The 13,558-nt window shown below is 33.6% G+C and overlaps 1 protein-coding gene across 12 annotated transcripts in view; it reads right to left on the bottom strand.

Annotated features, from left to right (window-relative positions):
• Positions 1-13,558, bottom strand: part of LOC145728531 (uncharacterized) — a 47,034-nt gene that overhangs the window by 20,855 nt on the left and 12,621 nt on the right. For 6 of the 12 annotated variants that reach the window (XM_081979429.1, XM_081979122.1, XM_081979651.1 and 3 more), the window contains exon 2: positions 12,399-12,484. Coding sequence is in view for 3 of the 12 variants with exons in the window: in XM_081978956.1 (XP_081835082.1) it covers positions 12,192-12,204 (13 nt within the window). In the remaining 9 variants the exon portion in view is untranslated. Of the gene's footprint in view, positions 1-9,347; positions 9,443-9,721; positions 10,305-12,191; positions 12,339-12,398; positions 12,485-13,558 lie in introns of those variants that run through there. The other 6 variants (XM_081979507.1, XM_081978956.1, XM_081978882.1 and 3 more) reach the window with 6 other exon arrangements.

Raw genomic sequence — 13,558 nt, 5'->3', positions numbered from 1 at the left:
GTCAAATACAGTCAATCACAGTTTTTCTGTTTTGGAGTTGTCAAAATTGACTTTTTAGGCATTTCTGCTGTCTTTAAGTAGTCAAACGACGTCACAGAGACTGTTTTCATCAAGAATTTGTCAGAAATGACGTCATAAGGACTGAAAATTGTCCGAAAAGTATCCAATACAGTAAAAAATGTTTTTCTGTGTTAGAGTTGTCAAAATTGACTTTTTAGGCATTTCTGGTGTCTTAAAGTAGTCAAACGACGTCACAGAGTGTTTTCTTTAGAAACTGTCAGAATTGACGTCATGAAGACTGAAAAATGTCCGAAAATCGTCAAATACAGTCAATCACAGTTTTTCTGTTTTGTAGTTGTCAAAATTGACTTTTTAGGCATTTCTGCTGTTTTTAAGTAGTCAAACGACGTCACAGAGACTGTTTTCATCTAGAAATTGTCAGAAATTACGTCATAAGGACTGAAAATTGTCCGAAAAGTGTCAAATACAGTCAATAACTGTGTTTCTGTTTTGGAGTTGTTAAAATTGACTTTTTAGGCATTTCTGGTGTCTTAAAGTAGTCAAACGACGTCACAGAGACTGGTTTCGTCTAAAAATTGTTCAATTTTAAGTGAGAAGTTGACAATTTTCAGATTTTACGTCGAATTCTAGACATACGGAATAGTTAAAAATTCACCTCAAAAAGTCAGTTCTAAAAAGAAAAAACCCCAAGTTTTGATACGTATTTTGATTGAGAAAAGTGCGCATTTACTTTACTAGTGGCAACGTCGCAGAAAAATTATTTCATATTCACGTTGAGTAATGAGTAGTTTTCTTCACGATGTTAATTTTTTCCAAATTTCAAAAACTGTTTTTATGACATAGGATCAAAGGACATTTTGATTCAAATTAGCTTTTAGACATTAAGATGAATAGTAAACAAAAAAGGACTATAATAATAACTTCAATTACATTTATAAACAAATTGATAAAATGTCATGTCATTCGGTCAGTAAAGTCAGTAATTTTCTTGAAATCTTGAAAAAAAATTGCCATTTTTACTACAAATTGAGTTCAAGCATTTCATTGGAATAATGGAATTTGCCATAAAAATTTTAGCAACTAAAGCTGTTATAAACCAAAAAATACCTTCTGGAAAACCATTGTAGAAGATAGGAAAACACTATAAAAAATGTTATTTAAAAATCAATTTTATTGTTTTTAAAATGGAGATTGATTTTTAAAGAGATGCATAATAATCCAAACAAAATGTACATAACATCACTTTTTCTTATAATGTTTAAATTGAACAGAATCTGTAGAAATAGACACCCTAGATAGATTTTTAGATAGGTTAGACCTATTTTAGTTTGTCTTGAATGATACTTTACAACATTTTGTTGTGTATGTGCATAACGATTCCGTTCACTTTTCACGGTTAATGCAGAACGCACATAACATTTAAACGCGCTAAAGGTCTTTCCACACTCACTAAATCGACCATTATGTCATTATTTTGCGCAATTTATGATAAACCGTGCTATTTTTAACTTAAAAATCGATTTCTTCCCTGGTAATAGATATTAAAAAAAAATAAACGGGAAAGTTCTTCTGTCTCCGCCTTTTGCCGTGTATAGTTGTCCACCTTCACCTACCCTGAAGTGTAATTTTCTCACGTTCGATCGATCGCCTCGGATAATTGTTTAATTACCAATAATAGTACTTTACATGTGTCTGTGTACATATCGAAGAGCGCGAACCATTTTAGGCCGACCATATGCCCAACGCGGCGATTCAATAACCGTTTTTCGTTACCACTAATCGATTAATATGGAATTATGTTGTACTGGCCCTATCGAGATGTCATCGAGCGTTAAAACATGCCAAAGATAGGATTCACGTACAGAGACAAGTTGCCGGACGTGATAAACTTTGAAATTCCGTCAAGAGTCGTCAGTCAGGAAGTCAGAATTTAGCATTATATCTAAATCATTCAATAAGCAAAATATATTAAGACTTGAAGAAGCCAAAATAATAATTACAAAACGTAGTCAAGTTGAATACCTGATATTTACTGAACAGTATCCAGTTCCCAAACCCTTCAATAATAGTTACTAAAAACATTTTGGCAAAATTATTCAAGTAGTTCTCTGTGATTGGTCAAATTCAACCTGAATGATTTCCACAAAATTAAGTACTATATCAAGGAGCGCTATCTGGTTTTCAGAGAAAGCGTCAAATTTAGGAGTGTGCAACGATTAGCAATAATTAAAAGTATCAAACAATACAACATAACACGGAGAATAGTAATAATACTAATGTAAAACTGCTCTTGTACACTTAACTTAAACAACAAAACAACTAAAAAATTTTGCTCTAAAAAGAAAAAGAGGGGCAAAAAAATCTACTAGATTGACTTCCATCCCAGAGAGTGTGAGTGAAATTTTGATTTAGAAAGTCAATTTTTTGCCTGGAAATTTTGAAAACTTATGCCTGCTTTATACCTCTCAATTAACAATTAAACTAAACTTTCATTTAAACTAAAATTAATTTATCAAAGCTGAAAGTGAACTTACAAGCGAGCCCATTTATACTTTCAATTTACACTAAACTAAAATTAATTTTAAATTAAAGTTAAACCAACTTTATTAAAGTTCGGCTTAATTCGTTTAAATTCGTTGACTTTCGGAACTATCACTGTCATACTTGTCATCACTCATGATGTAAATTGCTGTCTTCTGTCAGTCTGTGAAGCATCATAATCCTAACAAATGTTGGTTCCTGCTGTGTATATTTTTTTGATTCATTAAATTCTTGCAAAAATTTAAAAAATGGATGAAGAGGTGTATTTTGGATTGATTCTCTTTGCTGCAGTAGTAAGCATATCTATTACTAAAAAACGAAGAAGGCAACGTAGATACGGAGTGCGGCCTATAAACAGATGTAAGAAAGAGTTGGGAATATACAACAAGTTTTTGTTAGTTTTGTCATATAAATATGGATATTGCGATACGTAGTCTATTAGACTTGAATCGTCTATTTCCATAATTGGATTTTTTACCAAAAAAGTGGTTTAAGAACAATTTAGTTAAATTATTTTAATAAAAATTTTCTTTATCCACAAAACACGCGTAATGACGATGACAATAGAAACGTCAACTTCAAACGTCCAGTAAGTCAAAACAGTCATTTATTTTTCTAATTATTAATTTGTAGTATAAACCTAAACAAGATTTCTTAGTTTAAATATTAATTTTAGTGGAAATTTAAATTTAATTTAATTCTTAAATGGGAGGTATAAAGCAGGCATAAATCATAAAAATGTTGAATTTTCCATTGAAAAAAAACAACCTAACCTCATCTACTACGTCAACGTGATAAAACATGTCAAAATAAATAGTTATTTGCCCTGCAAGGGTGGAAAATGCAACTTTTGCTCCCGCAAACGATGAGGACTGACGTAAAGCAAAGTTTATTTTCAAAAAATTGAGAAGTTGTGTGATTTTTTTAATAAATATTTCCACACACATGTTAGTAAAGCCAACAGAAAAATAAGACGTTTGCAGTTTCTCAAAAAATTGAGCGAATCAGAAAATAAATCGTTTTGATTTGTTTAGTTTGATCATCTTTGTTGATGAGAGTAAAACGTTTACCTCCCTTGATAAAGATATCAAAAAGACTTCGTCACAAATCCTTCTGAAAAGGAATTTGATAAAGTTGATAAACTGCACTTCAGTTCAGGAAATTCTGTACAGAAAAGTTGGTTACTTGTGGAAGAAATCTAAACTACAAACGTGGTTGGTGACTAAAGTCCCAAACAGGGCTTCCCAGCTTTAATCAGTATACTTAAGATAGTTTAGTTTAGAAAATGGCGCCTAAAAACCTTTCAAGTAGATTGGTGCCAATAGTTATAACAACGCCTCCTTTTTTTGATAAAAACTTTTAGTGGGAATTCGTATCAATCTTTCTTAGAAGTAAAGACGATTGAATATTTTTATTATAAATAAACACGATCCACTATTTTTGTATAACATTTACAATTAACCTCCAACAAATTTTACTTAAACCTAACATAACAAGCCTTGTTAGTTCCTAGCCCTGCTCTGGTTAGCCTAAAATAACCTTGTTAAGTTTCTCAGGGTTATACTTAACTTTCTTTTTGTTTAAGTTTTGTTGTGCTAAAATAATTTGGTGTCCATATAATGGTCTCAAGAAAAATTGGGAAGTTCAAACGAGTTATTATTAGACTAACTTTTAGTCAAAATCTGACTATATCCCAGAAATATGTGGTTTTAAACGAAAAAACTTGTGAACCCTGTATTATCAATTTATAAAAGAAAATGGATAAACAACAAAACTATATAAACGAAATAAACAAGTTTCACTTTGATAACATTAACGGCTTTTGAGTTATTAATTAAAACAACACTGTATGACATGTTTAGTATTTCTGTCACAAGAAGTTAGGTGGGGTGAAATGAAACTATTGCCGCGGGCTCTTAACACACCGTGTAGATGAACGTTTTTGAAAGTAAATTTCTAAAAAAGGTGGTTTTCTGCCGTTGAAAAAAATACAAAGTTTAACTTAAGACTTCTAGAGCTACTTTAACAACTAAATCTATATTTAATCAGTTTGTAATTACAGAACAATATAGTTAGTCACCTAACCGTGCGAGAAGTATATTATTTAATTAAGAAAATTATTATTATTATTAGTAATATTTTTTTGAACTGAAGGTTAGGTTAAATTAGTCATTTTGACTATATCTGTCTTTTAATATTGTGACTACCGAGAAATATCAAAATATAACACTATAACTCTACTTAAATTAGTTTTACTTTCAAAATTATCACTTCTGTCTCACTAGAGAAAAAAAGCAACTTTGACGCACTACTTAGTGGGAAAAAGTGAACTTTCACCCACGCGAATAAAAAAACGTTCAATCCGAACGTATTCGCACCAATTTCCGGTAACAAACTAATCAAAATCTGAACTTAATTCCACTAATGACGTGGATTCAAGACGTGGAAAAGTTGTGAATGAATCAAAAAAAAATCATCGGATGGGACAAATTGCCGGTCGTACTACTCACGCAACTGAGACGACCATATACGGCCAAGTCATACAGGAAACTCGGTATAAAGGATAATAATCGCATTTTAATGACTGAATATCGGCTTACGTGGTGTCATAAAGCAGTGTTGTGTCGTGGGTTGACGCTAAATAGAAAATGGCCGCGTTGAGTAACTTAATCGATTCTAACCTCGTTGTTAAACTGGACCCAACCTATAGAGAAACGATTTCTCGAGAATTCAAACTTTTGCGCTAATTGAGACGCCACAATATAGTAACATTAGCGAATCGCTCAATTATTGTATGGCGACGGGTTTCGAAACGTGTTGTTCGTTGGCCTCCGCGATCACCAGACCTAGGTCCACTCGATTAAATCCCCTTTAAACGGCCCGTAATGATGTACCCAGCAAAGTAATAATCGCAATTTAAGTTTTAAGATTGGTACAGTCAGCTGTGAAATCATTATGTTTAATATTACCTATAAAACTAGCATTTGGCTATCATTTTAAAGAACACTATTTGGGAATGTGAGAAATTTTCAAATTTGTTTTCAACCAAAATTCTATTTTTATTTTGCCGGGTTTAAACTGTAAGACGCAAACATTTCATTGTATATTAACTAACTGATATATTTAATACTTTAGTTTAAAATAATAAAGATAACCATAAATTATTGATGTTCAGTGTTTTAGTTGGTACTTATCTTTCGTACGCTCCAAAATTATTCTTGTCCCAAAACTCTGGTGATTTAATAAAAAAAAAAATAAGTAACGTAACCAACAAAATTTTAGTAAAATACTATTTTCTCTAACAAATTTAAAAATGATATTTCACCCTGTGTCGAGAAACCATAGTACAAAGAGGGTATATACAAAAGATTTTTTGATAACTTCAATAATGTCCTTTAAGTAGGTCACGATTATCTCTAATGAGACTGCTGCTAGAAAAATACTTGAATAAAAAGGTTTACTATAACCAAAAAGCAAATATTCGAATAGAGCAAGAGACGATGGAGGAATTCTAGATTAATGACTCTCATTCAAGACATCATAAATAGAGCACTTTCAGAGCAAGCTACAGGTATTAAAGTAAATAAATAGCATCCCAAAAAACAACATAAGATATGCAGATGACACGGTTGTAATTGCAGAAACTCAGAAGATTTTCAGATACTAATTAATAGAACAGTAGAAAGCAGCGAAGATTATCACTTAACATCAGCAAAATAAAAATAATGGCGGTATCTAAATCACCACAAAATTTCCCTGACATGATGGAAAAATTGAAGGTGTGAAAAAATATAATTATCTGGAAACTGTTATCAACGAAAATAACGCTAGCTCTGAAGAAATCAGGATCAGAGTGGAAAAGGTTAGGAGGAGATAAAGATTTGAAATGTGGATGTAAGGAAGAATGCTGAGAGACAAATGTTGAGGAGGATGCAGAAAGAGAAAAAATTGACACTTTTAAAAACGCAAACTGCAATACTTGGGACATGTCAAGAGGGGAGATAAATACCTACCAGTTGCTGCGGGATCTATTTATCCAGAGAAAAATAATGGGCAAAAGATTCATAGAGAAAGAATACGGGATTCATGGTTGAAGAACATGAGAAATACAGAACAATGGTACAATTGCAACAACTGTTCAGATATGCAGTATCCAAAACTCGGATAGCTTTGATGATAGCCAAAGTTAACTCTTACTTACTACTTTGACTTCCTTTCGTTGCTTTTATTACTAGTAATTTCCATACTTCGATACCAATTTCAACAATTTCCTAAGTAAGTTAGCAACGTCTCCACGTATTTGAAAACTGCAGGAAAAGAAATTCCAACCCCCAAATTAGGGATGTCATAATGCAGACGGTGATATTGCTTAGTTATTGAAAATCGAGCAAATGTTTTAGAAAATATGTCACAAAAAAACTTCAACAATTTCAATTCAGGATCAAATGAATGCTTGTAGCTAATGGTCAAACTTCGTTACCTAAAATCATCAGTTAAGTTTGAAGCTTTGCAGAAGCCAAAAAATATGAACAACCAATCAAAGTTACTATATCGTTGGATAGACAATTTCATTGGTTATCCACATTTGTAAAACAAACTTTCTCATTTGTTAAATTTGAAAGCTATTGAGGAACAAATGAATGAGCGTCTAATGTCTCATAAGTTTGAAGTTGCTGTTGCTTTTAAATTGCTGTTTGTTTTATAATACTTTCCAAGTTGCAAGATAGATAAACTTAAGAATTGTTTTTGGTGCTTTTTTGTTTTTGCCTAGAGGTACCCAACGTAAGCGCCCTCCTGCGGCGGTTCTCACTCATTCGGACAGGTCGCATTTCCACTAAAATGGGGTCGTGACCGCGCTAATGGGCCAATTTAAGTGTCCGTTATTCAGGACGAGGCCCTGCGTTCACATTGTATACTGGTCGGCTGATAAATTGTCTTTGTTGCAACCTTTAGACATGTTCTCCTGGAAATAGTGCTTGAAACGCGATTCTAGTGAAATTAGAGATAATAGTAAAAAAGGGTGGGGCTGTAGATTTTGCACTCGAGCACTCTCCAAACTAGTAAAACTCAATAAGTTATGTAATTTTACAGATAACTAAATTAACTAGTGTTTGATATGCATATAACAAACGGTACTCGCAGTTTACTTATCTAAAGAATCCATTAGAGTGGCAAAACAAACTTTAAAATGTTTTTATCTTTGTTTTACATACTGAATAAATCAATACCATATATGGATGTATATCTCTATTATAGAAAAATACATACTATCAGGATAATATATTTGTCTTTGAATGTAGCCAAATGGTAAAACATAAATATATAATATAATATGATTTTACTTAACTTGTATTAATGGTAACTTTGGTTAGGTTTTGAATTTTTCTGTTATATATTATATTTTACTTATAATTATATTATAGATTACTTATAATTGCAAGTTTTGCAACTCTAAAAAGTCAAACAGTATAAGAATCGAAGGAATGACAACACAAATAAGAATGATAAAGAACAAAATCAATAAAATTTTAATTAATTTTTAGATGCAACATAAAACACTGTTTTTCTCTCGGTTTTTCTTAATAACATTATTTAAACCTAGTGAATTCTCTAGTATTTAGTTCAAAAGTTCCTTTGTGGACCAACACTAGTTTCAACTTTGACAGTATTAAATCAAATCTGGTTATATTACAAAAATATTAATTTGTACATAGCTATTAAGAAAAATTAAATTAAAAGTATTGCAGTTTAAAAAATATCGATTTTTTTTTAAATAGCACATCCTGTATATTCAAGTAAATATTAAGTTAATCTGATTTGCCATTTATTTTAATTTTTAATTGTGCTTTTACTACATCAACACTATGAAATAGGTAGCCTACAACAAAACACAAAGTTTTATTAATTAAGTTCACTTATAGTTTATAATAGTAAACTAGGTTATACAAGCTTTAGATTCGTTAATGTAATAAAAACAAAAATGAAAAATAATAAAAACTGGAAAAAATTAAAAAAAAATAAAAAACTTAAAAATAAATTTTACGAAATTAGGTAAAAAACATATCAAATAAAGGCTATGACAAAGATAATATAATAAAATTCAGTGTGTTACATTTAAAAAATCGACTTTATTAAAGCTGAAGCAGTCAGAAAAATTGATATTTATTTACAGATTTTTTTTCTGTCAACTCTATAGAGAGTAGGGTGTACCAAGCATAGCCAAAAAGGTTCTACAATTCGTTGTAAAACCTAAAATCTGGTGTTCAACTAAAAAAGAACTTTTTGAATCATCCTCTCTCTATGCAAAAGTTAATTAGTAAATGAATAGCTTATTTTATTTGAAATCTTATCAGTCTTAAAACCTTCCAAAAATGCCAATTTAAAAACTAGAATAATATAGAAATCTAGATGAGCCATCATTTTCGAATAACTTATTTGTCAATATTAGCTTAAAGGTTGTTTTACAGTTTTACTATTTCTACAATATATGCAATTAGTGCATTAAAATTTTCAAGAATTACAGCCTCAAAATAAATTTGTTCTCTATTTTGGTCACTTTATTGGAAAAATAACTATTTTGATTGAATGGTATTTTTAACTTCCACCAACTTCCAATTATCATTTTAAAATCATTATTTTTAACTTTAGTTAAAGTTGGTTTATCGAACGTCAACTGAACTACCTACAGATTTGAAAAAAAATGTTTTCTTGACTTCTCCCTTTCAATTTGCGGAAAATATAATGATTAATTAAACAGTCAAGGTAATGGAAACTAAAATGATTACCTTAGTGAAACTTTAAAGGGACAAGTCAGCGATAGGAAATACATAAATACTGACATAAATCCTCGGTCACTACACTGCCCAATCAACGTGATGATCTAAGGGAAAATCACTAATTTAACTAACTACTAACACTCTACAAAAAACACCCATTTTTTTTTGGACGGCACAGGGTTGGAAAGCGGGTACTTTCCGTCCCCCTCAATGCACCGAAAAGCTCCACCAGGACCCCCTTTTAAATTTTTTTGCTTTGACGGCAAAAGTGGATTTGGTCGACGGTACGTAAAAATTTTTGAACAGTCCGAATTTAACCGTGAATTGGAAGGGAGAGGGGGTTGGTGGTGGTACTTCCGGTTTGTAGTGGTTCGCGGTCGTACCTTTGAAACAGCATCGGTCGTTCGGGTCGAATCGCGGAATCGCCTTCGGTTCGCGTCCGGTCACGACTGAAGTTCGGCTTGCACTGTGGGGCCCGCAGCGGCGCTGCACGTGCGCCCGGTGCAAGCGGGGGCGGCAAAGGGGGGCACAACCGCCGCCGTTCGCCCCCTCCCTCCACTTCTCGCCCTTTTTTCAGGCCCTCGGAAGGGACCATCGCGTCTTAATTTCGGACGGGACGGGGGTCAGACGCACTGCCGCAAGTTGCAGTGGCGGCGGGGGCGGCGGTTGACAAGCCGGCTTCCCTTCCCTCACCTTTCCCACCCTCTCGTTGGCCCCGGGCGTGTTTTTGGACCTCTTAATTCATGAGCTCGGTAGTAATCGTCAACATATTAGTGTTAGACAACCTTAATATATCAATCTGGTTGTAATTAAGTCTTCTAAGGGTTTTAAGTAAAACCTCTTAAGATAAAAGTACAAAAGTAATGTCCAAAGTAAGTAATAGTTAAATAGGAAGCAAATCATTTCTACAGGTCAAGATACATGTGTTCTTAAATCTTCTTCTTTTTCCACATATTGTATGCCGTAGGCCTGTATTTTCCAATTTTCAGTTTCTTTGATACCATTACTTAGGAAATACGAAGTATCACCTCATACAAGTGATCATCGAGTGGCAAGGGAAGGAAGAAGATAAGACAGTGGACTGGCTTACGAACAGTGGAAAGCCTAATACATACGACCAGAGACAAACATTCATTAGTGAATATGTACAAGAAGAAGAAGTTCCTTTGAGATGTTGAAGACCACGAGTCTTCCTAAGGGGCGTCGTGTTCGTGGTACAGCATCTTCAGCAGTTTTTGCTAGTTATTCTCTAGCCATCCTATCCACATGATCATTCCAGGCTCTTCTACGTTGTCCTGTTCTTAAAAACATCTTTAAAATTGTTGGAAGCTCCCGAAAACCAATTGAAGGACTTCAATCTATTAGATTTTTAAATATTATCTTCGCATTCTGTAGATTTTCCACAGTGTTGTAGAACAATTTATGGGCACAGTTCTAATTAGCCAATTAAAACATTGACTTTCGCTATAAAATGAGACATTAAAACTGTACTCATACTGAATAATCCATTTATTCCTTTTTGACACTCTGGATGTTAAAAAGCAATAGAGGGCAAAACTTGTTGCTTACTAATTTTTCTGACACAACTATGTTGAGTTTAGGAACTGTAAAAACAACTTTAACAAAGAATTTTGCTTCAAATATTTGAGATACAGACCTGATTTGATATAGCCAAGGAATAGAGCGGTGTATAAAAATTTTCATGGATTTCGGTTTAAAACCATAGTTTTTGCTTGATGTTTTAATTCAAATATTTTGACAGATACGCGAAAAGCGCATATAAAAACTTTCATTATCGGTACACACAACAGTAAAGTACCTATAGTGTATCCGGCAAACCTACGGAGTAATAAAAGCGAAAATTAGGAAGGGTTGACCCGCCCCGTCCATTAGTATTGGTCTATATCCGGTCCGTTTTACAATATAATATCTTCTTCTCTCTCTAATATAAGGACTTTTCGGGTCTCATGTCTCGATTCACTTTTACGTACCTGTTTTACAGTGTAATGCGGACCGACCAAAGTTGCCGCCCATCGAATTTTATTACTCCGTAGGTTCACCGGATAGACTATAGTTAGGGACTGTGGTTAGGGTAGAATTAAGTTTCTTGAAAATATATGGGGGTGTAGATGTTAATTGCCTGGATAGAGAGCAATTAAGTCTTTATTTCTGTTCGTTAGCCTTCCCGTCAATAATTATCACTGTTTTTCAGTAACTAATACAGTGATATTAGAGAATTTGGTTAAAAAGTTGTGCTGAGCTCAATAGAATGGGTTCACCAATTTCTGTCTGAATTTTTATCTTAATTTGTCAATTAATTCTCGTTTACCCTGGTTTTAAATTTTTTGGATCCTTTGAACATTTTTGATTAGTCTAAAATATCAAGTATTATTGTTAGTCAGTAGTAATAACAATAATATTGGTATTGGTCATTGACCTGCAGACTTTTAGACGGTTGTGTAAGAAACTAGTACAATGGGACTTTTCGGACTTTTTCGGTTGTTGGTTGACTTTCACCCTAAAATAATCGATCACATGATCGGGTCCATCCACTCGAACGCAAAACGGCGTGAATAGAAATCGGACCAGACAGAAAGGTCGGAAATTCGCAGGCAACCGACCAGAAAGATCTAGTCCACTGTTCTGCGGTGGAAATTCCCATTTTTTCGGCCGATAGAGAGCGGTCCCGTTAGACGGTCATACTTGGAAAAGTAAATAAGAGACGAAAAAAGCGTGTTGACAATCTTTTGGAAAAAACCTTTCGGTGAGCGAAACCGATCGACTTTTCAACGCTCGTTTAAGTTGAAGAAACGCGTAGCGCAAAGGGCAGGAGCGCCGTCGAGCTGAACTTACAAGTGGGAAACATACAACCGTGTGGGCGCCAGACAACAAAAACGCCACTAACACATCCGACTTTGGTAGAGGTCGCGGAATCGTCCGAATTGAACGCACAAACCGTAACGACTGCTGTTTTATTTTTGGGGTTCCGAGTGCGTGTCGGCGGGCCAAAAATTCGCCAAAGGATCCGGTCCATCCGCACCAAAACCCAATTATACTCACGTTATTAGTCAAGGTGTCTCAAACCACCAGGTGCATCCTTTTTCTAAGGAGCGAGTCAATAATCCGTTTTGTTGTCTTGTGCCAATCTGTAATTAAAGAGAAGAAAATAATTGATTAAATTAAAAAAACAACTGAAATTCTGTATTGATAATAGCATCTAAGAAAGACCACTCAACTTTTAAAAATTCAAAAAATCCGAATGCTTCCGAAAAGTTTTTACAAAGCGTGCTTAAAAAATAAAAATCTCAATACTCTTCTGGTAAGACAAATGACACTAGGTCACGTGACACTATTGTCATTTGAAACATAATGATCATGTGACAAATTTGTGTAACGGACAGAGACACATAAATGATTGAATGCGCGTGACAAAGACAGAACACCTCCAAAATTTTAAGTAGGCCATAATTTTGCATCAGTGTTGTCAAACTGACTGATTTTACCGACTGGATTTGAGGTTAGATTTTAATCGCAGATGACAGATGAAATATTACTACAATAGGGAGGTCTCGTAACGCTACAGCAATTCGACTGCTAAATGAAAAATAAGTAATTTTATTCAAATCGTTAAACAAATTTGACAGAAATCGGACTAAATACAGCTCACACTTACCGACTATAATAAATTAGGAATAATCCAACAACAAAATAAATTTTGTCGACGCTATTGGATTACTTGGCGTTTGGCCACAGCGCGCTGAAAATATGGCCTACTTCATATTTGTTCACTTTTCTGTCTTTGTCCCGCGCATTTAATTATCTACGTTTCTCTGTCCGTAACACGGTTTTCCTATGGTCGGTTTTGGATTTACCACACCTGTAGATTCAAAGCATTCTTTGTGAAAATACAATTTTAGTTATTTTAGCTAAACTGTAACTTTGAAACACTTGATTTACATAAAATTGTTCTTAGTAAAAAAACATTTTAGAGAGTTTTTAGTGTAATTTGGCGTCCAGTAAAAACCACAATGACGTTTATTGATTATTAGGTTACCGAAAACTGAAAGTTTTTCAGTTATGAAATGAATCAGGAAGCAGAAGTGTGCCACAATAGGTCTGTTTGTAGAAGCAATCCCTGACTGGTTTCCAACTCGGAAACGGTAAATGTCAAGTTTCATTGGTTGAATGATCACGTGACTATGACGTTTTTTAACTTATGG

This window comes from Ips typographus, linkage group LG1, assembly GCF_016097725.1.
Source record: "Ips typographus isolate SLU linkage group LG1, UJ_Ityp_2.0, whole genome shotgun sequence".
In the NCBI taxonomy this organism is placed as follows: Eukaryota; Metazoa; Arthropoda; class Insecta; order Coleoptera; family Curculionidae; genus Ips; species Ips typographus.
The sequence above is the reverse complement of the archived record's forward strand: the minus strand, read 5'-3'. Positions and strand labels throughout refer to the sequence as shown.